The 27,769-nt window shown below is 46.2% G+C and overlaps 1 protein-coding gene and 1 long non-coding RNA gene across 2 annotated transcripts; one reads left to right on the top strand and one right to left on the bottom strand.

Annotated features, from left to right (window-relative positions):
- Positions 1–1,649: 1,649 nt before the first annotated feature.
- On the bottom strand, positions 1,650–3,778 carry RHOB (ras homolog family member B). The gene is given in 1 exon segment (NM_001127673.3): positions 1,650–3,778. A coding segment is annotated over 1 exon segment (591 nt). The 5' UTR covers positions 3,736–3,778; the 3' UTR covers positions 1,650–3,144.
- A 528-nt stretch (positions 3,779–4,306) lies between these two features.
- Positions 4,307–25,745, top strand: LOC114114138 (uncharacterized). The gene is made up of 3 exons (XR_003588978.3): positions 4,307–4,362; positions 6,171–6,233; positions 23,169–25,745. It is a non-coding gene; the product is annotated as an uncharacterized LOC114114138 (long non-coding RNA).
- Positions 25,746–27,769: the final 2,024 nt, after the last annotated feature.

The following is a 27,769-nucleotide window of genomic DNA, read 5'->3' as shown; positions in this document are numbered from 1 at the left end:
TGATTTTCCAGCCTACAGCAATTCATCTTTATATTTTCCAGTTGGATCTAATGCAAGAAGAGTGTGTTCCGGCAGCATTATTAAATGCCATGCATTTAAAAACAAGCATAACCCAGGCTGCCATGCGTCATCTGGGTGGCTGTCTTCCTAAAATTAAAAAACAACAACAACAAAAACCAGACAGCAATAGGTACCAGGCAGATTAGAGCAGGCAGGAAACCCAGAAAAGGCCCTTTCAAAAGGTCTCCAGGCTCTTGGCCAGTTGCAAAGCTGAATCCTGGGCGCTAAGCCCAAGCTTGAGCTCTTCTCCAGAGTCCTGCACTCCCTGGTACCAAAGGATCTGCAAGCTGTAAAACTTGCAAGTCAACATTTTGTTTTTCAGTGGAAATTTCTGTCTTGAAAATGAAGACAAAAATGGCTGAGGGATGGAGGTGTGTGTGGTCAGGACCTGGGGAAAGGATGAGGCTGCGGATCCTTCCCTCAGCTTGAGTGGACCCTCTCTTTGCTCTGTGCCTCCAGCAGCCCAGACAATTATCCTCTGTTAACCAATGAGCCTGGCTGTGCAGGAGGCCCTGTTATTGATGTGTTTCGTTTGTTTTTAAGTGGGTGAAAAGTCATCAGTAACCAGGCTTGCTTTACTCAGCAAAAGCTCTTGGGAGTCTGGGGAAAGACTGGGAGACAGAAGCCTCAAGTTTTAAAGCAAAGGGCTTTAAAAGGGGCCTTCTCTGCTCTGCCTGGGGGGAAGGGAGGCAGAGGGATGGAGTGGGTGGCAGTGGATGGCAACTAAGGCCTAGAAACCCATAAAGTGTTGATTCCAAAAACAAAAACCACATGTCTTAGGTAGTCAGGGGAGGTTGGCAGTATCTGCTACCTTTCCTAGAAGCTGCTGAGGCTGGCAGTTTTGAGCCATCATACCTGTAGAGGGATTTTGATGTGGTCTCTGAAGGTTAATCTGCCTGTCTGGTTCTGAGATCCACTGCAGCAGGCTGAGTGTCTGAAATTAGAGCTCATCATATTTCCACCTCAGAACCTGGTTGCTCCAACTTTAAATAGCAGCCACCCAAGACCTCCAGTGTTCTGTTGGTAAGGCGGCTACTCTTGGTACTTAGAACAAAGCATTCTGGGCTCCATACAGACACTCAAATGAAAGTTCCACAGCAGAAGGATTGGCTTCTGATTTGGGCTCTCCCCGACTTCTACCCAGGAGCTCAGGTCAGAGATAACATCCTACAATCTCAGGGGGGACACTGTGTAACCCCTGAAGATCTGAAGGGAACCCAGGAACCAGTCTTTGAGACAGTGATTAACAAAAAGTTATCTGAATGCACAAATGACAACTTTCCAAGTTTCAAAGAATAGGATGCACAGGCTACAAAATAGACTTAGACACAGTGTATAAGCCATTCAGACAGTTCACATTAGGTCAAAGGTTGTGGCACTGGGAGCCTGGGTAACCTCTGGCCCTGGGGCAGGAGCAACCTGGTCATCCTTGGCCACCCAATCCCCTCACATCCTCAGAGATTTCATCCCCATTTCCTACAAACACTTGGAGGGAAATAGAGTTAGTGGAGCCTCACCTAGCCGAGTTCTCCCCTTGCCCTCAAATTCACAAGATTTTTACACATCATTAAACCACAGGAGCCATTTTATAAATGTCATCATCATAGTTTTTTTAATATTTTACATAAAAAACTGTATACACAGCTTATAGAACTTTTATGTAAACATCATAAGCTCACCACTTTGTCATTTGTCAGTTTATTTAAAAAATAAAAAAACAAGACAATTTAGTAGAAGTACCACTGGATGGGGGAAGGGAGGGGGAGAAAAGAGACACAAGAGGGAGGTTTATTCTCTGTACAGAGATGCAGAGAAAATTTCACACAGCTTTAGAGACTGCCTTGAGGGAAAAAAAAACCAACAACAAAAGGTTTTAGATAGGCCCTAATACTGGTTACTGCCCTTTATCAAAAGAGTGCGCATACGTGCACAAATAAAATCGCAAAATAGAACAGTGTTGCCACTTTTTTCAAAAGAAAAAAATTAGTGGTTTCTTTTTCTTCTCCTTGTTTTTTAAAAGTCATCATTTTTTAAAAAAACATCAGAAGTAGATGAGGTTACAGCGTACAAGTGTGGTCAGAATGCTACTGTCTTATGCAAATGACAAGTGCATTAAATGTCAAACAATGAAACAATTGTGCAAAGAATTCGTTCCAAAAAGAAGAAAAAAAACAAGTTTAAGCCTTTAAATAAATCAAATAACATCAGTTTCTTGGACTGAACAATTTTCACTTGCAGGACAGGCACAAAGTTCGCTTATGGCAAAAACAACCTGCAGCACACTTCACCCCTCCTTCTCAATGGCTAGTGAGGGGTTCGCCGGGGGGTGGGGGGTGGGGGGGCTGGCTGGCAGGAGACAGGAGTCTGGAAGCTGTGTCCTCTCAGGCCCCAAGTCAGCTGCAAATGTCTTCCCCAGGGGTAGGAAACATGGCCAAGTCTTGTTCGTGCTGGGATGACGCCTCACTCAGACCCGGCTGGAGCTGTTCTAGCGCCCTGTCACTCCACCCACCACCACCATTAAATAACACCATCCTACCTCCGAAAATAAAATTATATCTATATTTATATAACACCCCATCCTCCCCAGCCCTCCCCTCCCGCAGGTCCCGAGGTCTATGTTACAGACAGGGCATAGCAGGCGCTCACTGGTTACAGACGCACATCCGATGGGGCGCGGCCGCATCCCGGCGCCAAGCTCATGTCCGGGGAGCAGGGGCTGGCGTGGGGTGAAAACTCGGCAGCGGGGAGTCGAACATACACACAGCCACACACCCTGAAGAGGCTTCGCTCTTCAGAAAATGGTGTTCAGGGGACCCTTGGCACTCAGTGGGGTGGCCAAGCCTGTGCCACACAGCCGGACGCACAGACACTTGGAAAGGGGGCGCCGGGTGCCTACCACGCGGCCGATTCTCGGGTGCCAGAGCCTGAGTCTCCAGGCCACGGCTGCCGGGGCTGAAAGCAGACGCCAGGCAGTCCGGTGGGGGTCTTTGGGGGGGGCAAGGTTCTCCCCTTCTCCGGGCTCGTGGGGGACGGGCCCGGGATGGGGAGCCGCGCTGGCAGGGGCAGGCGGGTCGGGCGCGGCCCTCATAGCACCTTGCAGCAGTTGATGCAGCCGTTCTGGGAGCCGTAGCGCTTCTGCAGCGCGGCGCGCGTGGCCGTCTCGAAGACCTCTCGGACGCCCTCCTTGGTCTTGGCCGAGCACTCGAGGTAGTCGTAGGCTTGGATGCGCACGGCCATAGCGCGGCCGTCATCCGTGCGCACCGGTTCCTGCTTCATGCGGGCCAGCTCTGTGCGGACGTGCTCATCGCTGCGCAGGTCTTTCTTGTTGGCCACGAGGATGATGGGCACGTTGGGGCAGAAGTGCTTCACCTCGGGCACCCACTTCTCGGGGATGTTCTCCAGCGAATCCGGGCTGTCCACCGAAAAGCACATGAGGATCACGTCGGTGTCCGGGTAGGAGAGCGGCCGCAGGCGGTCGTAGTCCTCCTGCCCCGCCGTGTCCCACAGCGCCAGCTCCACCTGCTTGCCGTCCACCTCGATGTCGGCCACATAGTTCTCGAAGACTGTGGGCACGTACACCTCGGGGAACTCGTCCTTACTGAACACAATCAGCAGGCACGTCTTGCCGCACGCGCCGTCGCCCACCACCACCAGCTTCTTGCGGATGGCCGCCATAAGCGGGCCGGGCCCGGGCAGCAGGAGGGGCCCCGCGAACGCCTCGCTGCCGTCCCGCTCGCCGCTCACTGCTCACCTCGGGCTGCGCGCTGGGGACAAGGGTCGCTAGCTGCACCCAGGTCCCGGGATGGCGCGCGTTCCCTCGTAGTGCTCGGACTGCCGCGGCGGGGGCGGTGGGGGACTCGGGGGCATAGGGCGCACGGTGCGTCTCCGCGCTGCTCCCGAGCGGCGGCCGCTCTCCTCGCCCCTGGTCTCGGGTCGGCGCCTTTGTGAGCAAACGGTGGCCAGAGCAAGCGGATGCGGCCTAGCTCCCTCCTGGATCTCCCTAGGCCTAGGCGAAAACACAAGAGAGAACACGAACTCAGCCCGACTGCGGCGGCAGATGCAGGCTGCGGCCCTAGCGCCCGCTATTTAAAGAGTTCGGCGACTTTCTTAATATAGCCGTCCAATGGGAAGCAAGCCGACTGAGCTCATCGCTGCGGAGCTTGGCTTTGATTGGCCGTCCCCTGCAGCCCACGGGAGGGGCCGGGCGGGCTTGATTGACTGCCCAGGCCGCGGGGCTGGGAGAGGCGGCGACTGGGGAGTTTGCCGCCGCGGCGGGAGCTGCGGGTCTCTGGCTGCGTCAAGGTTCGCTCTTTCTGCGCGCGGGACCGAAGGGCTGAAGACGGCTGCCCGGAGCAGCCCGCGGGGCCTGGGCGAGCGGTTCCGAGACAGGAGGCACTTTGTGGGCGCGTGAATGAGTCTCTCCCACTCGTATTGCCCTGCTTGCTTCGCAAACTCCCAGCGGGTGGTCGGACCTGTAGGGTAGGGAGCGGCTCCTTTAACGTGGTTTTGTTTTTAAATGCACAGACACGCAGACACACACGCACACAGGCTTATTTCCAATCAAGGTTGTGGTTTGTTGTTGTTGTTTTTTCTTTTTCTTTTTTCTTTTAGAAGCAGCCCCTCCCCTTGTCGAGCCTGCCACCATGCTTCCACGAGGGTTCTTTCCCTGGGCCGTGTTTGGATCTGCTAGAGGGTGCCTTATGGGTGGGCCTGGTTCCGGTTTCCGGCTTTAACAAGCCAGTCTCTTTACCGCTTTCTCGGGCACCCAGCCTAAGGTCTCCAGGTGAAGGTTCAGGGAAAGAGGGTCAGTGAAAAGGGAAGGTCGAGGCTGATTGCAGAACTTCAGGTACACTCAGGAAGTAACCAGACAGAAAAGGGCAGCCTCAGTCCTGGCTTGCAGGATTAATTTGGATCCTGGTTTATCTGAAGTAAGTAGTGCAATAAAATCCAACCACCCCACACCCCATTAGGCAAGAATAGGCTGAAGCCCGGATGGGTGGGCTGAGAAACTTGCAGGCTAGAACAGGACAAATTAGTGTGTGTGTTTGAGGGTGGGGAGTGTGCTAGAAACCTAGTCTCTGGCAACCCACCAGGACTTGTTTCATCTACTCCTTGTATTCTGCAGGAGATGACACTTATGTCTGATCTAGAGGGGCCTAAGTCAAAGCATCTTAATGGATAGAAGAGGTGGGGAGGCGGATGGAAGGAGGAAGGGAGGGAGGACCTCCCAGGAAGGAGGAACAGCTTGAGCAAAAACAGAGATGTGGGGAAAGAGTAGGACAAATTCTAACAAAAGAGAATAGCTTAGTGTGGCTTCCCTTGGTTGGGAGAGAAAGAGTTGAAACTCAGGATGGAGACCAGTTGTGGAGGAACCAACTACACAGGTTGGGCCATTTCCATTCTGGGGGGAGTGGGATGCTTCTTGGCGTTTCAGAAAGGAGAGACTCACTACATCACGATGAGGTTCAGTTCAATTCAGTCGCTCAGTCGTGTCTGACTCTTTACGACCCCATGGGCTGCAGCTTGCCAGGCTTCCCTGTGCATCACCAACTCCTACAGCCTGCTCAGATTCATGTCCATCTAATTGGTGAGGCCATCCAACCATCTCATCTTCTGTCATCCCCTTCTCCTCCTGCCTTCAGTGTTTGATCACGATGAGGTTATTGCCTCCTACTTCTGACTCCCCCTCTGACTGGAAGCCGTTGGAAGGCCCGAATTCTTCCTTATCTTAGCATCTTGAAGCGCTGGCACAATGCCGGAGTCTGCATCTACGTAAAAATCAGTAAATGACTGTGGAGAATTCACTTAAATGCTCAGGAACTTAGTTGGAACTTTCTGGAAGTCTCTTATCTCAAACTCCAGTCTGTGCTAACCATCCAGTCAAACCTGGGCACCAGCTGTAACTGAGCCATTTACTCATATATGCGAAAAATGTGATCCATGTGTCAAAACGTAGGTCTCAGATGGACACAGATATCATCAGGTCAAATAAGACATTAGTTCTAGTGTCATTTAAAAGCTAACCTCGTTCAAATGACCAAATCTGCTTCCCTCACGTTGGATTACCTCCACTACAATGCCTAGTGTTTTTTTGTTTGTTTGTTTTTCAGATCTAAGAAACTGAACTGTCAATAAGTAAACAATTTTTCCACAGTGGAATCTCACAAGAGAAAGTAAGGTTTTGTTTGTTTTTTTCTTTTGGATCATTTGTTTAAGGCTCCATTCTTGAAACTTTTTCCTTTCTTTTAAATTTTAGTTAGCCTATTAGAAAAATCTTACCCAAGTTTTTCCTCCTATAGTCAAAACCTTTTATAGCTGTATTGTTAATACTACTTTCCTTCATCTTAATATAACTTGGGAATCTTGGCTGTGTCATTAAGCTTCAAATATTAAGAAAACATCAAACAATTAAAGCTTTGTACCATGTATTTAAAAGAAAACAACAGGAAAACAAAGAATCAGGAAGAAGGATTCAATTCACTCATTTCCTGATTCTCAGACATATTATATGAGGTGTTCCAAGCTTGACTCTCAATATCAAAATAATATCTAGAAATATTCAGTTGGTAAATTATGCCAAAATAAACAAGTAGAAAAAAATCTATGTTCTGTAGCAACTTCTTTCCATGGTATTCATTTGTATATCCAGGGTACTTTGACAAGCTTTGTGGACAGTGGCTACTTCAAAGATCGTACCAGTCACAGGATAAACTTTCCGAAACTAGATGATGTCCCAAAGGGTCTCCTCCTTGCCTCTCCCCTCCCTTCACAATACGCTGGCAAAAGGCAAGGATAAAACTGAATCATCAAGAACAAATCATTTTAATAGTTAACTTTATTAACATATACATTCATTGTATGACAGATATCCACACTAGTGAGAGAGGGAAATTATCCTTCAGACAAAAGGGAGATGTTAATCTACCTCCTGTCTTCAGCTTAATTTATTTCGTCTTTTTTTGTCCACTGTCTCCTACACATTGCCTGTAAATCAGCCCCCCTCTCCCGCCCCCCTCACTCCATACAGACAAGAACAGACTAAGAGACTGGAATGTTCATTGGATTTTAGTGCCACCTTGTGGTAATTTTTACAGGGCTTTTTTTCCCCCCAACTCAAAAAATATATATATAATTGTGGTGGTTCAGTCACTAAGTCATGTCTGAGTTTTTGCCACCCCCACTGAGGACTTCAGCTCCTCAGTTCTCCACTACCTCCTAGAATTTGCTCAAATTCATGTACACTGAGTCAGTGACACTATCTAACCATCTCATCCTCTGCTGCCCCCTTCTCCTGCCTGCAATCTTTCCCAGGGAATGGGCTCTTCGAATCAAGTAGCCAAAGTATTGGAGCTTCAGCTTAAGCAACATTCCTTTCAGTGAATATTCAGGACTGATTTTTCCTTAGGATTGACTGGTTTGATCTCCTTGGTGTCCAAGGAACTCTCGAGAGTCTTCTCCAGCACAATTGGAAAGCATCAATTATTTGAAGTTGAGCCTTCATTATGGTCCAACTCTCACAACAGTACATGACTACTGGAAAAACCAAAGTTTTGACTATAGGGACCTTTTTTGGCAAAGTGATGTCTCTGATTTTTAATACCTTGTCTAGGTTTGTCATAGCTTTCCTTCCAAGGAGCAAGTGTCTTTTAATTTCATGGCTGCAGTCACCATTCACGGTGATTTTGGAGCCCCCCAAAATAAAATCTGTCACTGCTTCCACATTTTCCCCTTCTATTTGCCATGAAATGAAGGGACCAGATGCCATGATCTTAGTTTTTTGAGTGTAGAATTTCAAACCGGCTTTTCCACTCTCCTCTCCTCATCAAGAGGCTTTTTAGTTCCTCTTCACTTTCTGCCATTAGAGTGGTATCATGTGTATATCTGAGGTTGTTGATATTTCTCCTGGCAATCTTAATTCCAGCTTGGTGATTCATCCAGCCAGACATTTCTCATGATATACTCTGCATGTAAAAACAGGGTGACAATATCCAGCCTTGTACTCCTTTCCCAGTTTGGGACCAGTATGTTTGTCCATGTCCATTTCTAACTTTTGCTTCTTTACCTGCATATAACTTTTTCAGGAGACGGATAAGGTGGTCAGGTACTCCTGTTTCCAAGAATTTTTCAGAGTTTGCTGTGATCCACACAGTTAAGGCTTTAGTCTAGTTAATGAAGCAGAAGTAGATGTTTTTCTGGAATTCCCTTCCTTTCTCCATGATCCAACGAATTTTGGCAATTTATATACGTATATAAGCTGTATACAAATATCTTACAAATATTTTCTATATATATTATATATGTGATTATATAAAACTTTAGCCAGAAGGGAGGTATTTTATGACTATTTTTAAGATATTTCATGGGATGTAAAACCTCTACTTGTTTCACAAGCAGCTTCTTTAAAAATTCTTCACATATATTTATATACACACAGAACTTTTTTCACATACACTTAAAAAAATTAATTCCTTCCTAGTTAAATAGTAATGACTAAAAGAGATTAGAGGAGATAACAGCTGTGGAAACTTACTAATTTATATACCAATGGAATTTCTTTTAACCTAATCACGATGCATAGAAAGTTATAAAGTAATTTGAACTGCAAAAATCATCTGCTTTCTCCTCCAGCTAAAAAAGCATCATTGGATAATCTGATATAATTAGAACTAATAATAATTCATTTATGGATAAGCATTTACTGGAAGCCAGCAATACCATAGACATTCCTGGCATTCTTTTGATTTTTAAACTATTTCTAATTCAAGTAGTAGCTTAGAGTGTCTAGGAAAATTGTCAACTTTTCTTCTCAATGCAGTGAGTTTCTAAAAGGGAAAGGCTATTGTAGACCTAACTGTGCTTTTTCATATGGAAAAATCGAAGTGATCCCATATGGTCTGTTTGGGACCCATTTAGCCATGCATTACATAGCTGAGGCATCAAACTGCTTTCTGGGTTCTCCAGCTATCAGTTCAGCTCACTTCAGTTGTTCAGTCGTGTCTGACTCTTTGCGACATTATGAACTACAGCACGCCAGGCTTCCCTGTCCATCACCAACTCCCAGAGTCCACCCAAACCCATGTCCATTGTGTCAGTGATGCCATCAGCCATCTCATCCTCTGTTGACCCCTTCTCCTCCTGCCCTCAATCTTTCCCAGCATCAGGGTGTTTTCAAATGAGTCAGCTTTCCTCATCAGGTGGCCAAAGTATTGGAGTTTCCGCTTCAACATCATTCCCTCCAATGAACACCCAGGACTGATCTTTAAGATGGACTGGTTGGATCTCCTTGCAGTCCAAGGGACTCTCAAGAGTCTTCTCCAACACCACAGTTCAAAAGCATCAATTCTTCAGCACTCAGCTTTCTTTATAGTCCAACTCTCACATCCATATGTGACTACTGGAAAAACCATAGCCTTGACTAGACCGACCTTTGTTGGCAAAGTAATGTCTCTGCTTTTTAATATGCTGTCTAGGTTGGTCATAACTTTCCTTCCAAGGAGCAAGCATCTTTTAATTTCATGGCTGCAATCACCATCCACAGTGATTTTGGAGCCCCCCAAAATAAAGTCAGCCACTGTTTCCACTGTTTCCCCATCTATTTGCCATGAAGTGATGGGACCGGATGCCATGATCTTCGTTTTCTGAATGTTGAGCTTTAAGCCAACTTTTTCACTCTCTTCTTTCACTTTCATCAAGAGGCTCCTTAGTTCTTCATCTCTTTCTGCCATAAAGTGGTGTCATCTGCATATCTGAGGTTATTGATATTTCTCCTGGCAATCTTGATTCCAGCTTGTGCTTCCTCCAGCCCAGCGTTTCTCATGATGTACTCTGCATATAAGTTAAATAATAAGCAACAGCAGTTCAGACAACCCTCTCCCATCCCGAGATTGTGACCCGGTTAGACCCAGGCCTAAGACAGAGAGAGTGCACTCACAGGAGAACAACCATAGCTAGAAGGTTAAACTTCAAAATGTGGACATTGACCTCTGATCAGACTCCCTGTGTCACGCCAAGGGGAGTAGGCAGTGCGCAATGGGGCAGCTCCTGATCAGTCTAAAAGTGCATTGTCCAACCTAATAGCTGATAGCCTCATGTAAAATGCTGCTGGTACCACTGAAGTACTGTTTTTAATACTATCTGATTTTAATAAATTTAAATTTACAAGCTGATATTCAAGGTAGGGGAAAAGGGGAAATGTTACTCGAAGAGTATAAAATTCCAGTTTGAAGATAAATCCCTGGAGGATTCCCTGGAGGTGGGAATGGCAATCCACTCCAATATTCTTGCCTAGAGAATCCCATGGACAGAGGAGCCTGGTAGGCTATAGTCCATAGGGTCACAAAGAGTCAGACACGACTGAAGTGACTTAGCATGCACGCAGAAGATGAATAAGTTCCAGTAATCTAATATATAGCATGATGATTTTAGTTATAAATACTGTATTATATGCTTGACAATTGCCAAGAGAGTAGTTCCTAAATGTTTTCACCACTAAAAGAAATGGTTAAAACAAATGGTAATGATGTGATGTGATGGAGGTGTTAGTTATTGCTATGGTGGTAATCATTTTGCAATATGTAAATATATCAAATCAACACCACTGGGACTTCCCTGGTGGCCCAGTGGCTAAAACTCCATGTTACCAATGCAGGGGGCCTGAGTTCAATCCCTAATCAGGGAACTAGATCCTGCACACTGCAGCTAAGATCCAGTGAAGATTAAATTAAAAAAAAAAATCAACACTGTTATTGTATACCTTAAAGTTACATAGTTTTAGATGTCAATTATATCTCAATAAAGCTGAATAATCAAATTAACACTGATGTGAGTGTGTGTGTGACTTGCTCAGCTGTGTCTGACTCTGTGATCTCCATGGAATGTAGCCTGCCAGTCTCCTCTGTCCATGGAATTCTCCAGCAAGAGTACTGGAGTGAGTTGCCATTCCCTTCTCCAGGGATTTTCTCAGCCCAGGGATTGAACCCATTTTTCCTGCACTGCAGGCTGATTCTTTACATCTGGGCCACTGGGGAAGCCCAACACTGATATGGACCACCCCCAAAATTTTTTAATAAAAAACTAGTAAAAACTGATATTCAATTCAGTTAGTTGTTGGGAAATGTTTATGTATGTTTGAAACAAATTGAGTATGTGAAACTACTTTTTGTTACTAGAAATTTTTTGAAATCTACATACAGATTGAAAATTTTTGATGAAAATTTAGCACCCAAATTGAGATGTGCTGCAATTATACAATAAATGCTAGAACTTAAAGACTTAGATTGAAAAACATGTAAAATAGTTCATGAGTAATTTTATATTAATTGTATGTTGATATGATATATTTTGGATATAGTGCATTTTTCAAGTATGAGATTTAATGTTAGGTATATTTGGATATGTGATTCAAATAAATTTTACCTTTGTATTTTTTTTTCTTTTACTGTGACAACTAGAATATTTTAAATTATACCTGCAGTTTATATTATATTTCTCTTGGACAGTACTGCTCTAAATGATCTACAAATTCATGTGACTCTCATTCACCACCCACCCTTTCAGGGAGTCACCTTGATATGAGGCCCCTGGAGCTCCTTAATCTTCCCTTGGGGGTTAGAGGTAGGATTTCCTTTTATTTCCTAAACTCTACTGCCGGATTTCAGACAGGCTCAGACCCTCAGATAAACACTGTGCTTAGGGGGCAATCTAGGGTCTCCCTGTCCCATTTCATCACCACTTTCCAAGCCAGGCCCCTCTAGGACTTTTCAATGCAGCAGCCCCCTCCCTTGCCTGTCTGACTCTTTTCCCAGCACTAGGCAATGTTTTCTTGAAGAGTAGAGGCTATTTGGGCATTTTTGCACAATGACAGGCTTTTCTGGTGGCTCAGATGGTGAAGAATTTGCTTGCAATGCAGGGGACTCTGGGTTCAGTCCTTGGGTCAGGAAGATCCCGTGGAGAAGGGAATGGCTACCCACGCTAGTATTCTTGCCTGGAGAATTCCATAGAGAGAGGAGCCTAGAGGGTTATAGTCCATGGGGTCACAAAGAGTCTGAAACGACTGAGTAACTAACACTTACTTTCCAGAGAAGAGAATCAAAATCTAGTCCTTGTCCAATTTGGGTAGAAAATTGAGAGATATAGTTTGTTTTCTGGAACTCTCATATCAGCCTCAGTTATCTCGATTCAATTCAGAAAATATGGACTGAGAGGAGAGAGTGGAGATGGGGAAGTGAAGACCCAAAAGGTTAAGTAAGTAAGTAAGCCTTAGGACTACCAGCTAGGGACACACTCAGCCCCTGCTGTGGGATAAGTCCTCACTTATATGTAATTGAAGGGTGGAGCCAGCTTCACACAGGAGTTCAAGGTTGAGCAGGGCTTTGAGTAACCAGTAGGATTTTTCCAGAAGACGTGCCCATCTGCACCATCTGAATCATTTCCAGTATGGATATCACGTGGAGAAAGATTCCCATCAGAGCCATTTGCTGAGAAGGGAGAAGTAGGAAAACGCTCCTCTTTTTACGCCTGAGGGTTGCCCAATGACACTGTGGGGTGAAGTTTGTCTTGCCCTGTGGAGTGAATGGGCAAAACAGAAAGAGGAAGGTCACAGAACTCACCCTTAGATGTGTTATTATTACAAAATCCACCTGAGGAAAGCTTGCTGTTTCTATGACAGTTATTGAAATTTCACATAGATTTGTTCATTTCGCCAAAGCTGCGGGAAGTGATGTGGAGGTAACAGTAAGCAGAAGAGAGACAGTCTTGTGTACCTGGAGCCTGGAAACCACTTTTCATGTCTTCTAGTTCTTAGCTGTACAGTCTTGGGAAAATCAACCTCTCTGAGTCTGTTTCCCCATTTGTAAAATAAGTGCCAGCACTCAGAGACTGGAAACTTAATTGCCTACAGGGTTCTGCAGTGAACTGTGTGTGGGACGTAACGGCAGCAGTGGAAACTGTGGGGAACTGGAGAACATGCCCCATCTGAGCGAGAAGAAGCTCAGAACTTAAACACCAACTTCTGGGACTTCCCTCATGGTCCAGTGGTTAAGATTTTGCAATCCCGATGCAGAGGGCCTGGGTTCAATCCTGGTTAGAGAACTAGAGTTCACATGGTGCAGCCAAATTTTTAAAAAACAACCAACTACTGTGCTGGTCAAGAAAGGTACAGACAGAGCAGGCTGGATTTGGCCAGGTAGAACCAGTGTGTGGCCCCTGACTAGATGAATTTCATTTTTTACAGATCAAAGGGGATCACCTGTAGAAAAAGTCAAAGTGTTAGTTACTCAGTCACGTCCAACTCTTTTTGACCCACTGGGCTCCTCTGTCCTTGGGATTTCCCAGGCAAGAATACTGGAGTGGGTTGCCATTCCCTTCTCCAGGGGATCTTCCTGACTCAGGAACTGAACCTGGGCCTCCCATATTGCAAGCAGATTCTTTACTTGCTTGGGAAGAAAATAATACTGTTAATTATTTCAAAAACTGAAAAAGTAATTTCATAAAACAAAAAAATATTTTTTCTTGAATTTCGTTATTCAAGACCTTCTTCTATTTGAGTTATTTAGACAGGTTCAAAAGATGACATATTCCAAAGGATGGAAAGTAGAGAAACATAGTCTTAAGTAAGAAAAAGTCATCCCCACAGCTCCATCGGGGTTAACATTCAGCTGGGTGGGAGACGTTACACCCTTATGTCAGTCCAGAAGGCAATGACACCAAACTTTTTCTCTTCCCCTCCCCCTCTTTTTTCAGTCTTGAAAGCAAGTGATCTAATCAAAGTATTTATACAGGGTTGATTCACTTCTTGTGTTCTCTGATGATATCAGAATTTTGCAATAGGGAGGAGTTGCATACACAATGAGTTTCCACACTCCAGTGTGCTGTCACTGAAGATGTGGCTATGCCTATTTATAGCATGAGACAGAGCCTATATGAGGAGCCGCTGCTCAGAACCAACCAGTCTGGGGATCCGATGTCATAGTCGTGGGGAGACTATGAAAGACAGTTCACTCCACCATTCCAGGACCTCGGCTTCTGCTTCAGGCGCACAGGCTAGTGGAACATGGCTCAGTGAAAGAGACTGTTCTTCATGAGGGTCCTCAGTCAAAAAAGGAGAGCGCTGAAGAAGCTCTCTTTTCCACAATTCTCTGATGAAACTGTTTCATCTGTGAGAGGTGGAGTTGTGTGATTTCTGCTCAGCTTGGTTACGATGTATGTTTAAGGAAAAAAACTGATGCATTTGTAGCTTGGAAATCACAGTGATATGCCTAGGAAGTCCACCTGCTCATGCATTCACCCATTCATTCCACACTCATGTACTAGGGGCCTCCTGTACATCAGGACTTTGCTATAGGGCTAGCTGCCATGCTTTAAGGCACGCAAGGACCTGATGTAGTTGGCATCAACATCACAGCTGTTGAACTTCCTCTGTCTAAACAACGTAGGGGCCGAGCTTGAGCCTGGCAGACATGAAGAAGGTAATGACAGCTGCTGCTCTCATTCAATCACTTTGCAGACACACTGTTTTCAGGGAGGAACCAGAGTCCCAGCCCTCAGAAGAGCTCCAGTCCATAAACATAAGTGACAATATAGTACAGTAGTCATAACAATTAAACTATTTCAATCCAGTGAGGCAAGCACTATAAATAGGCATAGGGAGGGGCCAGAATAGACTTGAACTAAAGGTGTGTTGTTCTACAGTGGCCCTCAATGAACTACACCCCCAGTATTCATCTCCTTGTGTGGTTCCCTCCCATGGTGAGTCTGACCTTGGCCATGTGACTAGCTTAAGCCAGTGGAACATCAGCAAGAATGATGCAAGCCACAGCTTGATAAATATTTGCATATTGAGGCTTGCCTTTTGGGAACGCTTCTTCCTGGAATTGGGCTGCCAGGCTTTTTGGACACTCACGGAAAAGCCCAAATGAAAATAGCTGGGTCCCTGGCCAGTGGCCACTGCTAAATTACCAGGCAGTGGCCAGCATCAACTACCAGCTATGTGGGTGGGATCAACTGAACTTCACTTCCTAACCTTCTAGCCAACACCATGAGAAAGAGAAGAACTACCTGAGGCAACCTGCACAATCATAAGAAATAATGCAGTGTTGCTGTCTTAAGCCATTATGTTTTGGGATGGTTTGTTCCACGGGAATGGATAACCAAATAGGCTGTCTATTTCTTTTTTGATTTTTGCTGGAGTATAGTTGTTTTACAATGTTGTTTTATTTTCTGTTGTACAGCAATGTGAATCCGCTACAGTATACATATATATACATATACATATCCCCTCTTTGGGGATTTCCTTCCCATTTAGATCACCATAGAGCATTAAATAAAGTTCCCTGTGCTATACAGGTTCTCATTAGCTATCTATTTTATACTTAGTAATGTATATATGTCAATTCCAATCTCCCAATCCATCTCATTCCCCGTTTCCACCTAGTGTCCATACATTTGTTCTCTATGTCTGTGTCTCTATTTCTGCTTTGCGAATAGGTTCATCTGTACCATTTTTCTAACATACACCCCAGTGCTTATTACAGTACTATTTACATTAGCCAGGACATGGAAGCAACCTAAATATCTGTTGACAGAAGAATGGATAAAGAAGATATGAAACATACATACCATGGAATATTGCTTGCTTGTTTGCTTGCTAAGTCACTTCAGTCATGTCCAACTCTGTGCAACCCCAGAGATGGCAGCCCACCAGGCTTCCCCGTCCCTGGGATTCACCAGGCAAGAACACTGGAGTGGGTTGCCATTTTCTTCTCCAAAGTGAAAGTGAAAAGTGAAAGTTAAGTCGCTCAGTCGTGTCCGACTCCTAGCGACCCCATGGACTGTAGCCTACTAGGCTCCTCCGTCCATGGGATTTTCCAGGCAAGAGTACTGGAGTGGGTTGCCATTGCCTTCTCCGACAATGGAATATTACTCAGCTACAAAAAGGAACAAAATTGTGTCATTTGCAAAGATGTGGATGAACCTAGAGACTGTCATACAAACAAGATGTCTTGGTGGTTGCATAGAAGTCAGCCAGGTAGTGGGAATTCCCTGGTGGTTCAGTGGTTAGGACTCTGTGCTTCCTCTCTTCAAGTCCCAGGTTCAATCCCTGGTTGAGAAACTAGGATTCCGCAAGCTCTGTGGTGTATCCTTCCCCCAAAAAATGTTAGCCAGGCCAAGAGAGGAAAAGAAGGGCATTCTAGACTATGGAGGCATGAGATAGCATAGCATATTCAGACACTAAGTATATCAGTATGGTGGGAATGTGGGGTATATGGTGGAGAGAAACAGGAGCTGGAACTGAGGAGGCTGGCCAGGCTCAGATCAGAGCATCTGAGGATGGGTTGGAAATCCCCAGGATGACGACTCATTAAGAGGACTCACAGGACTCAGTGGACAGTTGTACTCACAGCTGTGATTTATTAGAACAGGATGCAGAGCATGTTCAGCAAAGGAAGAGGAACACGAGATGAAGTCTAAGGGACACCAGGTGCAAGGGAAATTGTTCTTGAGAGTACGTGATCAGAGTCCTCTTCCAGGGAGCCACAGGGCACACACCTACTCCCTCTAGCAGTGAGTTGCCATAACATATGTGAAACACTGCCAACCAAGAAGCTTGTTAGAGACTCAGTGCCCAGGATTTTATTGGAAGTTGTTATGTTTAACTGTTTACATCAATTTGGCCAGGCGATAGTGCCTCGTTTGATCAAACACAAGTCTATACGTTGTCAGTGAAGGTATTTTTTTAGAGAAGATTTACCTATAAATCAGGGGACTTTGAGTGAGGTGATCACTCTCCATCATATAAGTGGGCTTCACCTAATGAGTTGAAGACCTTAAGAGCAAAGACCGAGGTTTGCCTAAGAAGGGAGAATCCTCCAAAGAAGGGAGAACACCTGCCTGTTGCCCTGAGAATCTGTGCTCAAGGTCACAATATCAACTCTGATTTTCCATCCTGCCAGTCTGCCCTACAGATTTCAAGTTTGCCAACTCCCACACTTGCCTGAGCCAATTCCTTAAAATGAGTCACTGGCTCCGTCTCCATATATGTCTCCTACTCTGTTTCTCTGGAGAACCCTGACTAACACAGGGGCTGACCCCAGAGGCAGCCTCTGCCTGGCACATACCCAAATTCCAGGATCCTAGAAGGAAAGCAGGGCTTCAGCATGAACCTCACCGACTGTTTGTACAGACGGTTTAGGCAGAGACAGACACTCTTCCTGGTTAATGGTGGGAACCAGCGCCCCCAGCTCAAAATCTCCATTCCCAGATGCCAGACAGGGGCCAGCCTGGTGAGCAGGCCTTTCTAAGAACAAGCAGTCAGATTTGCTCCGTTAATCCTTTTCTGTGCGGAAAGTAAGTAGTTTATGCTGTGGGCAGTAGAAAGTCTTTGAATTTTTTTTTAATATATATGTGATCCCATCAGAGTTTTTAAACTCTAGGGTGACGTGTTAGGTGTGTGTCATGAGGCCATGCTACCTGCATGTGGGGGCCAGCCCAAGTGGGGGAAGTAGAGAGCCTGGCTTAAGGACAGAGAGGAGAGAGGAGGTTTGAGAAAACAGCTGGACCTGTGGGAGGTGCGTTTCCACTTCCCAGGTCCTCACCTCCTCTCCTGGTCAGTGGGAGCCTTGGAGAAAGGCCTTCTACAGGTGAGGTTGCTATTTGCACTCTGTCTAGTCCCTGAAGAGATCTGCCCTGTCAGGCCCAGCAGGGCTTGGGTGTGTGTCTGTGTCTATGTGTGTGTCTATCTATGTCTGTATCTGTGTGCACCTATGTGTATATCTGTGTACGTGTCTGTGGTCTGTATCTGTGTGTGTGTCTGTCTGTATACGTGTCTGTGTCCTTCTGTACCTGTGTATCGTGTCTGTGTGTCCATGTATCAGTGTCTGTGTTGGGGCCACCTCACCTCCCACGCCCACCCTCCTGGGAGAGCTGTGTCCTGAGCAAGGTGCCTACTATGGCTCCCAGAGGAGGGGAAGGGAGGGAAGAGGTAGAGGGGAGGGGAAGGGAGGGCTGGCCCTATGTCTGTCTAGAAGGGAGAGTCTACTCTCTGGAGATCCAGTGCCCTCAGTGCCCTGCTCTGTTCCCTCAAACCACCATGCGGACAGGGCTCCAGGTCCCCTGGGGCCTGCGGGGCCCACAGGCACACGTGAATCTTACAGCCTTGAGAGATTCCATGGGCTTCAAGGCTTTTGCTACTCAAAGTGTGGCCGGAGGGTTTCATTAGTATTTCTTGGAAACAGAATCTCAGGCCCCAGCCCAGCCCAGGCCCCTACAGATTCAGAATCCAGAATTGTGATTCATTTGAACACAAAGTGTCAGAAGCACTGCCCGGGCTTGCCCTTGCCTTGCGCTGGAGGAAGGATGGTGTGGGGGTTGATCTAGCATGTGCCGCAGCCAGGCTACCGCTTCCCCGGCCTCTGCTGGCCAGCCGTGCGGTCCTGGACGATGCCTCCCTCTGTCTCAGTTTCTCCTCCGTGCATCAGGGCGTTAGCACTGCCTCCCTCACTGGGCGAGCGCGAGTTAAATGAGATGTCTCCTGTAAAGTGCTTACAGCCGGGCCTGGCCCACAGTAAGCATCTGGAACCTCTCAGCTGTCATTCCTAAGAGAGGGGTCCTCCGCCCTCTGCTTGTCCCACCCCCACCCCACCCCCACGAGCCCCCCCCTCCCGCCCCGCCCACGACACTGTGCACCAAAGATGGGTACAATATCCCCCATTTAGACTGCCCTGAGGGAGAGCGCCCTCCTGTGGCTCCTGTGGGTCTGACGTGACTCGGGAGTCTCTTCTTTGTCACAGAACAGCCCTTCAGTTCTTGGAAAGTACTCTCTGTCCAAATTTTCCTGTATTTAGGCTATTTTGGTTCCCAGACCCCCGTAACCTCTGTAGGCCCTGGCTGCCTTCCCAGAAGCCAGCTTCTCAGCACTATGTGCTTAGCCTGAGCCTTGCATAAGGGACCCACCCAAAGCCAGAAGGCTGCCTCAGGAGTGGTCTTCAGACCTGTTGGTTCTGTGGATGGGCCAGGCAGATGGCTGCAGGGTAAGGCCCCTCTACAGAGCTGCCGCCACCAAGATATCCCAGGTCCAGTGGATGCTAAACTGCATAAGGTGCTCCATACCGCACAGAGAGTGTGAAGCACCTGGCACCCTGGCCAGCCAGCAAGGGGAGCCTGGGGTAGGAAAGGCCCTTTAGAGGGCTCCCCAGAGCCTCGAGGAGGTGGCCCAACAGGCTTTTCACAGCTTCTCAAACCAACTGCAGTCAGTGTCGCTGGTCACAGGTAGGGGAGGGCAGACAGTTGGTCTTTGTTGTCCAGTCGCTCAGTCGTGTCAGACTCTTTGATTCCCCATGGACTGCAGCACACCAGGCTCCCTTGTCCTTCACTATCTCCTGGAGCTTGCTCAAACTCATGTCCACTGAGTCGGTGATGCCATCCAACCATCTCATTTTCTGTCACTCACTTCTCCTGCCCTCAGTCTTTCCCAGCATCAGGGTCTTTTCCAATGAGTTGGCTCTTTGCATCAGGTAGCCAAAGTTTTGGAGCTTCAGCTTCAGCATCAGTCCTTGTGGTAAATAATCAGGACTGATTTCGTTTAGGATTGACTAGTTTGATCTCCTTGCAGTTCAAGGGACTCTCAAGAGTCTTCCTCTAACACCACAGTTCAAAAGCATCAATTCTTTGGTGCTCAGCCTTCTTATGATCCAGCTCTCACAACCGTACATGACTATTGGAAAAACCATATTTTTGACTATACAGAACTTTTCAGCAAAGTGATATCTCTGCTTTTTAATACACTGTCTAGGTTTGTCATAGTTTTTCTTCCAAGGTGCAAGCAGCTTTTAATTTTGTGGCTGCAGTCACTGTCCACAGTGGTTTGGAGCCCAAGGAAATGAAATCTGCCACTGTTTCCACTTTTCCCCCATCTATTAGCTATGAAGTGATGGGACTGGATGTCATGATCTTAGTTTTTTGAATGTTGAGTTTTAAGACAACTTTTTCACTCTCTCCTCTTTCACCTTCATCAAGAAGCCTTTAGTTCTTTGCTTTCTGCTGTAATGGTGGTGTCATCTGCATATCTGAGGTTATTGATATTTCTCCCCACAAACTTGATTCCAGCTTGTGCTTTGTTCAGCCTGGCATTTCACATGATGTACTCTGTTTATAGCTTCCCTGGTAGCTTGGATGGTAAAGCATCTGCTTACAATGCGGGAGACCCAGGTTCAATCCCTGCGTCGGGAAGATCCCCTGGAGAAGGAAATGGCAACCCACTCCAGTATTCATGCCTGGAAAATCCCATGGACCGAGGAGCCTGGTGGGCTACAGTCCATGGGGTCGCAAAGAGTCAGACATGACTGAGCGACTTCTCTTCACTTCTTTACTCTGTTTATAAGTTAAATAAGCAGGGTGACAAAATATAGTGGGCAGATGGTGGCTCAGCCCAAATAGAGAATGCTCTACAACCTGTGGACCACAATTGGAGTTTTTAAACTTTTGGCTGAAGTTCTTGGAATTCAAACAAAATAAATAAGTTCTTAGAAATAATACAATGCATTTATATTTTTAAAAAAAAAGAAAGAAAATAAATAATAAGACCAAGGATGGTAATTATAGTAATAGGAATAATAAGTAATCATTTGGGGACTTAGCAATTAGTTACTATTAAGTTGTTGACATACATTATCTCATCTAATTCTCACAATGAGCTTGAGTAAGGTGCGATTGTGACAATGACAAAAAGGGTCTGATACTGAGAGTCTTCTCCCACCACCACTTCCCCCTCACCCCTTTCCAGAGCTATTCTGGGTTTGCCCGCTGGACTGTAGACTCTTCTCTATGATCATGAGTAGGGAGCAGAATGGAAAGGAGCTGAAAGACCACATTGATTTACAATTTAAAAGGTTCTGGAGCTTCTCCCAGAAGAAAACAGCTTGTCCAGAAGGACACAGGAGAGATCCAGGGAGAAGTGGGGGTGCGAGGAGATTGAGAGAAGAGACATTTGGGGGAGGGGCTGCCTCGAGGACAGAGCTCTGGGGAATTTGCTGGGTTAAGAGGATGTTCAAGAAATGTTTGCTGTGCATCTTGCACTGTGGCTCCCCTTGACCACCTCTGTGGAAGCTGTATGTACATATTTGCATTCTTTTCAAGATTTTTTTGAGCTGAAGTTATATGTCTTCCGAAAGCAACCCCAGAACAGCTAGAACTGAGTCAACCCAGTTATATTTGCCTTTCACTATTATTAGCTCCACCACTCAGTGATAAGGACACAGAGATTAGATAGTTTAAATAACTGGCCTACAGTCACACTGCAAGTAAATGTTGAAACCAAGGTTTGATGAGCACGCTGGGCTGGGGGCAGCAGCCACCTCCCAGGGGTTCAGAGGAGCAGGTAAACACAATGCTATTTCCAGGCTTCTCCGGGTAGACAGTCTCCTAACTGCCCAGCTCACACAGAGAAGTGACTCTAGGACTCTTGGGCTACGAATACCATTTTCTTCACTTGAAGTGAAGTGTGCTTCCCACATGGTCCCTTCATCCACTTGTCCTTCTTCAGTGAATCACCCGCTCCCTTCCAGAAGCAGGCCTCCACGGGAGCTTCTCTACCCAGGCAGTGTCTGTCTTTAAAGTCGATAGCTGCCATGGTTAATGAGGGGCCAGCAGGCCTGGCAGAGCACAATCCACGCAGAAAGTCCTGCCAGCCATTCAGTCCCTCCGCAGTCATTTCTTGAGCTCACACTCCCTGGAGGCGACTCTCTAGACTCTCAGAGTTTTCCTCTGAAACTCCATGACTTAAAGGTCTATTGTCGTAAAATAAAACTAAGCAGGTCATCGACCTCTTAATGTTTTTCCTTTTTCCCAAGTGGCAGAAGGGTTACCGCAAAGCGATATTGAAAGTCTTAGATTGCAGAAAAGATATACCTGACCAGTAAGAAGAAGGGGGTGGGGTGGGGGCTTTGTATTTTTTTGTCATGTAATGATTTCAATGCTAAAAAACAAAAATAAAGTGAAGTCGCTCAGTCGTGTCCGACTCTTTGTGACCCCGTGGGCTGTAGCCCACCAAGCTCCTCCGTCCATGGGATTCTCCAGGCAAGAATACTGGAGTGGGTTGCCATTTCCTTCTCCAGGGGATCTTCCCAACCAAGAATACTGGAGTGGGTTGCCATTTCCTTCTCCAGGGGATCTTCTCGACCCAGGGATCGAACCCAGGTCTCCCTGGGTTGCAGGCAGGCAGGGTTGCATTGCAGGCAGAAGCTTTAACCTCTGAGCCACCGGGGAAGCCCAAAAAGTAAGGAGAATGATATCTACCACCCGTTTTGACAATCTTTGAATATCCCGTATTTATTTCAAATCATTTTGGTTCAGGTGAAACTCCTGTGTACCCCCGCATCCTGTTCCCCACCGTCCCTCCCTCAGATATACTGTTTAACACCCTATGCATCTACTTATACACTTACTACATACAAATGCATCCTGAAGAAGAGTTGGTGGTGTTCTACATGTTTTAAAATTTTGCACGAATAGTATCGAAATGGAGCAGGACTCTATGATCCTTGCCCCCCATGCCCTTGGTCTGTTTTTTGTCTATGGAAAAGCTTAGACAAAGAATAAGTTTAGGCGGCTTCCCTGGTGGTTCAGGGGTTAAGAACCTGCCTGCCAGTGCAGGTGACATAGGTTCGATCCCTGGTCCAGGAAGATCCCACATGCTGCAGGGCAACTAATGTTGTGTGCCACAGCTACTGAGCCTGTGCTCTGGAGCCTATGAACCACAACTGCTGAGTCCACGTGCAGCAGCCACTGACGCCTGCGTGCCCTGGAGCCCATACTCCACAACCAGAGAAGCCACCGCAGTGAGAAGCCCACCCTACACAACTAGAGAGCAACCCACGCTTGTTGCAACCAGAGAAAGACTGCATGCAGCAACGAAGGCCCAGTGCAGCCAAAGAATAAATAAATTGAATAATTTTTAAAAATTAATCAGAGAAGTTAGAACATGCAGAAACAAAGGAAAACAGTCAAAGGAGATAAAATAGTAACAGTTTAGTCATTAAGCAGTTTCAAGGACCTTTAGTTCCTTCTCAAAGGCTATAGATAATGTTCTGAGCCATATCCTATGAATTGTCTTACAGACACCACAACACTCACCAGGTGGAAAAAGTTTACTACGTGATGACCAGACTGGAGCCATGACATAAGCTGCCACAATTCCGAGAACTGGCCTCAGAGAAATGGGAACAAACAGTCCCTGAAACTGAAGCTTAATTGTACTTAAAACGATCAAGATGATGCAGATAGACTGCTGATGACCAGTTTCAAGAAGACTGTCAGAACTGACTGCTATTTCTGCATGGAACCCCCTCCCTCTCTGTCTGTAAAAGCTCTTAACCTCTGATTGTGCTATTGCTAAGTCGCCTCAGTCATGTCCGACTCTGTGTGACCCCAGAGATGGCAGCCCACCAGGCTCCCCCGTCCCTGGGATTCTCCAGGCAAGAACACTGGAGTGGGTGGCCATTTCCTTCTCCAGTGCATGAAAGTGAAAAGCAAAAGTGAAGTCGCTCAGTCGTGTCGGACTCCCAGTGACCCCATGGACTGCAGCCCACCAGGCTCCTCCGCCCATGGGATTTTCCAGGCAAGAGTACTGGAGTGGGGTGCTGGGGAAAGTAAAGCTGTACTTTGAACAAGCATCCACCACACCACACACACCTCCCAGTCCCTGGGATCCAAAATAAAGCAAACTTTCTTTTCCAACAACCTGGCCTCTTTATTGGCTTTTGAGCAGCAAGCAGCTGGATCCTACTTTCAGTTATAGTATCACACTTTACATAACTTCGGCGACTTGCTGTTTTCTCTCAATGATGTGTCTTGGTGGGCTACAGTTCATGGGGTTGCAAAATGAGTCGGACATGACTTAGCAACTAAACAACAAAAGTGTTAATGCATGGAGCTCTTGTTCATTCATTTTACCTGTATAGTATTCCATGGTGTAAATATCCATTGTTGGGCATTTGGATTATCCTAAGTTTTTTCTGATACAGACAATGCTGTGGTGATCAATGCTGCAAGTGGACAGGCCAGTGGGTACACGTGGAAGTTTCTAGGATCTCCTCCTGTGTCATAGGAAGTTTACTACATGGCAAAAATCTTGGGTTGCATTTTAAGTTTAGAAATTGCAGCCATGGTCAAATGAGGTGTGCCCAGTGACCCTGCCTCTGGCTTCCACCTCAAAAGCCCTGTGTCCTAGGTGAGGGAATGTGGCCCCTTTTCCAAGAATATGCTCCCTAACAACGCCCTACCCACAGACTCAGCTGAAGTCACATATATAGACCCCACTGTGAGTCAGTTATCTTGTCTGTTTTCTTTGCTGGATTTACAGTTGGAAATATCAGCATTCTAGAATGTTCTGATGATTCATACTGAGTGTGACAGTGAGAGTCAGGAGGGAGGGCATGAGTGTTTAGAGAAGGGGAAATGAGATGATCAGGCAGAAATCAGGAGGACTGATGCTCCATTCAGCATTTCTGGGTAATGAAGCACCCAGCAATGATCTGTTATTCTCCCAATTCTGTGGGTTCCTCTGTTGGCTTCTCTGGGCTTGCTCTTGTGGTTAATTCCATCTGGAAGATGAGCTGGGCAGGAAGACCTAAAAGGTTTTTGTTTGCATGTCTAAAAGTTGGTGCTGGCTGTTGGCTGGTTGCCTGGATTCCCCTCTATTTGTTCTCTCACTATCCAGGAGGCTAACCCAGCTCCTTTCTATGGTGGTCCTGCAGTAGCATTCCAAAATGCTCTAAGGACACTAGTGGGCAGGGCCTATACTCAGCATCACTTCTATGAAATTCTATTGGCCACAGCAAGTCACAGAGCCAGGCCAGATTCAAGGGGAAGACTAGCTAACATTCCTCCTTGTTAGAAGGAGCAGCAAAGTCATGGGCTATTGGACAAATTGCTTCAACTATCTTCAAAACAGTCTCCCATGATTGAGCAGTTTGGGCAGAGATGGAAATCTATCATTGAGATTTTAGCTAGAGTCTTCTGTATAAATTCCAAGATAGGTCAAGATGATATAATTCTCAACAACCTTGGCTTTCCTGACTAGAAAGAGGTTCACTGAGGGAGAGAGTTTTTTAATTATTGATGATTTCTGGCATTTCTCTTCACCTGAAAATCCAGTAAAGAATCTACCTTTCATCTTTAAATAATCTGTTTTTAAGGTTTTCGTGTGTACAGTGCCTTGCGCTAAGTGCTGGGGTTACAGCAGTAGATGAAACAGAGATAGTCCTTACTGTTTTGGAACTTTCCTCCTACGGAAGGGAGGGGGCATTAAACAATTAATTACACAGTTAAAGATTTAATTACAATGGTAGTAAGTGTCACAGGAGAAGTAAGGCATGCAAAGAAGAAATATAAGTGAGGGATCCTGGCACGGTGTTAAAGTCATGGGAAACTTCTTTGACGAAGACATGTGACTAATTTTTAAGAGATAAGTAGGCATTCTCTAAACTAAGGGAGTGGGGGAGAGGGTACAAAGGGAATATTTCAAGCAAAAGAAACAGCATGTACTAAGGCCCTAGAAAGGGAAGAAGCCTGCATGCTTGAGGAACTGAGAAATAAACTGAGAAGATGGGGGGAGCTGACCACCTGAGAGAACAGACAAGAGCCAGATTGTGCAGGCCCTTGAAGACCATATAAAGGATTTCGGCTGACTTGGACTGAATTGTGTGCCCCATCAATTCATATGTTGGAGCTCTAAATTCCAATGTGACCATATTTGGAAATAGGGCCTTAAGTAAGTCATTAAGGTTATACGAGTTCCCGGCAATGGGGCCCTTATCCAACAGAACTGATGTTCTTTTTTTAAAGATTTTTCTGATGTGGACCATTTTAAAGTCTTTATTGGATTTGTTACAATATTGCTTCTGTCTTATGTTTTTGTTTTTTGGCCACTAGGCACGTGGGGTCTTGGGCTTCCCTGGTGGCTCAGATGGTAAAGAATCTGCCTGCAATGCAGGAGACCCAGGGTCAACCCCTGGGTTGGGAAGATCCTCCAGAGAAGGGCATAGCAGCCCACTCTAGTATTCATGCCTGGAGAATCCCAAGGAGAGAGGAGCCTGGTGGGTTATAGCCCATGGGGTTGCAAAGAAGTGGACATGACTGAGCAGCTAACACACACACACACACACACACACATGATCGTAGCTCCCAACCAGGGATTGAACCTACACCCGCTGCATTGGAAGATGAAGTCTTAACCACTGGACCACCAGGGAAGTCCCCAGATTGGCTTTCTTATGTAAGAGGAAGAAGAGACGCAGGAGAGAGTGAGGGCCTGTTCAAAAAAAGGTCAAGTGAGGATTCACGGAAAGAAGGCAGCCATCTTCAAGCCCAAGAGAAAATTCCCACCAGAAACCAAGCCTGCCAACACCTTGATTTTGGACTTCCAGCCTCCGGGACTGAGTAAAAATTAATTTACACTATTTAAGTCCCCCAGGTTGTGGCATTTTGCTATGGTAACCCTAGCAGACATAAAAAACCATAGGAAATTCCAAGAATTTTGTTTTTAAAAGATCATCCTGTTGTGTGTGGGATAGATCCAAGGAATAAAAAATGTTACTCAGGGACTTTCCTGGTGGTCCAGTGGTTAAAACTCCACACTTTCAATGCAGAGGACATGGGTCCAATCCCTGGCCAGGAAAGTAAGATCCTGCATGCTGAGAGGACAAAAAATGTTACTTGAAGATAAGTTTGGAGACTATCACAGAGATGTGTGTAGAAGGTGAAACTGGTGGCAGCAGGGATGGAGAGAAGGGAATCCTACCAGAGACAGAGGCCATTTAGAGAGAGAGGCAGAGGTGGAGGCCTGCCTGGAAGAGGTGGTTGAGGAGTGCTAGGGAGGCAAAAACTGAGACAGCAGATATCTGTTCTTTTAAGAAGTTCAGCTTAAAGAGAAGAGAGATGGGCAATAGACCTAGAGGGAAGTGGAGTGAAGTTTTGTTTCTGTTTTCTAAGAACATTTGTTTTGTTTTCTTGTAAGGTAAGAGAGACTTAAGCATTTTTAAATGCCAATGGAAAGGTCCCACATAAAGGTAAGTGCTGGAGATGTACCAGAGAGAAGACTTGAGTAAAAGCATCAGGAGGAGGCTGGAAGGATCAAGGCCAAACCACAGATACTTTATGAAAGACAGAATGAATGGATGAAACTAATATATAAATGAGAAAATGAATTCATGAAAAGCAGCTCCCGAGCGCTCTAACCTATGTGGTTTAGAGTCAATAGTGTGGCTGCCATCCTTTTCCAGCTACACCCACATAACCAAGGGAATCTATCTAGAAGGAGAACTTTTTCCTCTTCCTGCAGCTGGTCATTTAGGGTCCTCCCTACAGCCTTGGTGCAACTGTGGTGGGTGCCAGGGGGTTTCTGGGCTACCCGTTTGCTGTGCCCTCCAGTCCTGCTCGCACTCAGAGATGTCCTCTCCTGTCTCACTGTGGATTGCTGCCGGCCTGCTCAACCTTGTGATCTGGTGGTTTTATGATTTGCAGTGTTAGCCACGTGGTCACTTGATGTCCTTTGCACAGAAGTTCTGTCTGTTCCAGGGCCCAGGACATACCAGAGATTGTTTGTCAAAAGCATTTAGTTCTCTGCCCCAGAGGGCATGGCCTTCTTCTAGAACCACAAGGATCTGCACTGTGATTCTCCCCCTGGGTCTGGCCACAAACTCAATGCAGCATCTTTTCC

Source organism: Ovis aries, chromosome 3 (assembly GCF_016772045.2).
Source record: "Ovis aries strain OAR_USU_Benz2616 breed Rambouillet chromosome 3, ARS-UI_Ramb_v3.0, whole genome shotgun sequence".
Taxonomy (NCBI): Eukaryota; Metazoa; Chordata; class Mammalia; order Artiodactyla; family Bovidae; genus Ovis; species Ovis aries.
Note: the sequence above shows the minus strand (reverse complement) of the source record. Positions and strands in the feature narration are given on the sequence as shown.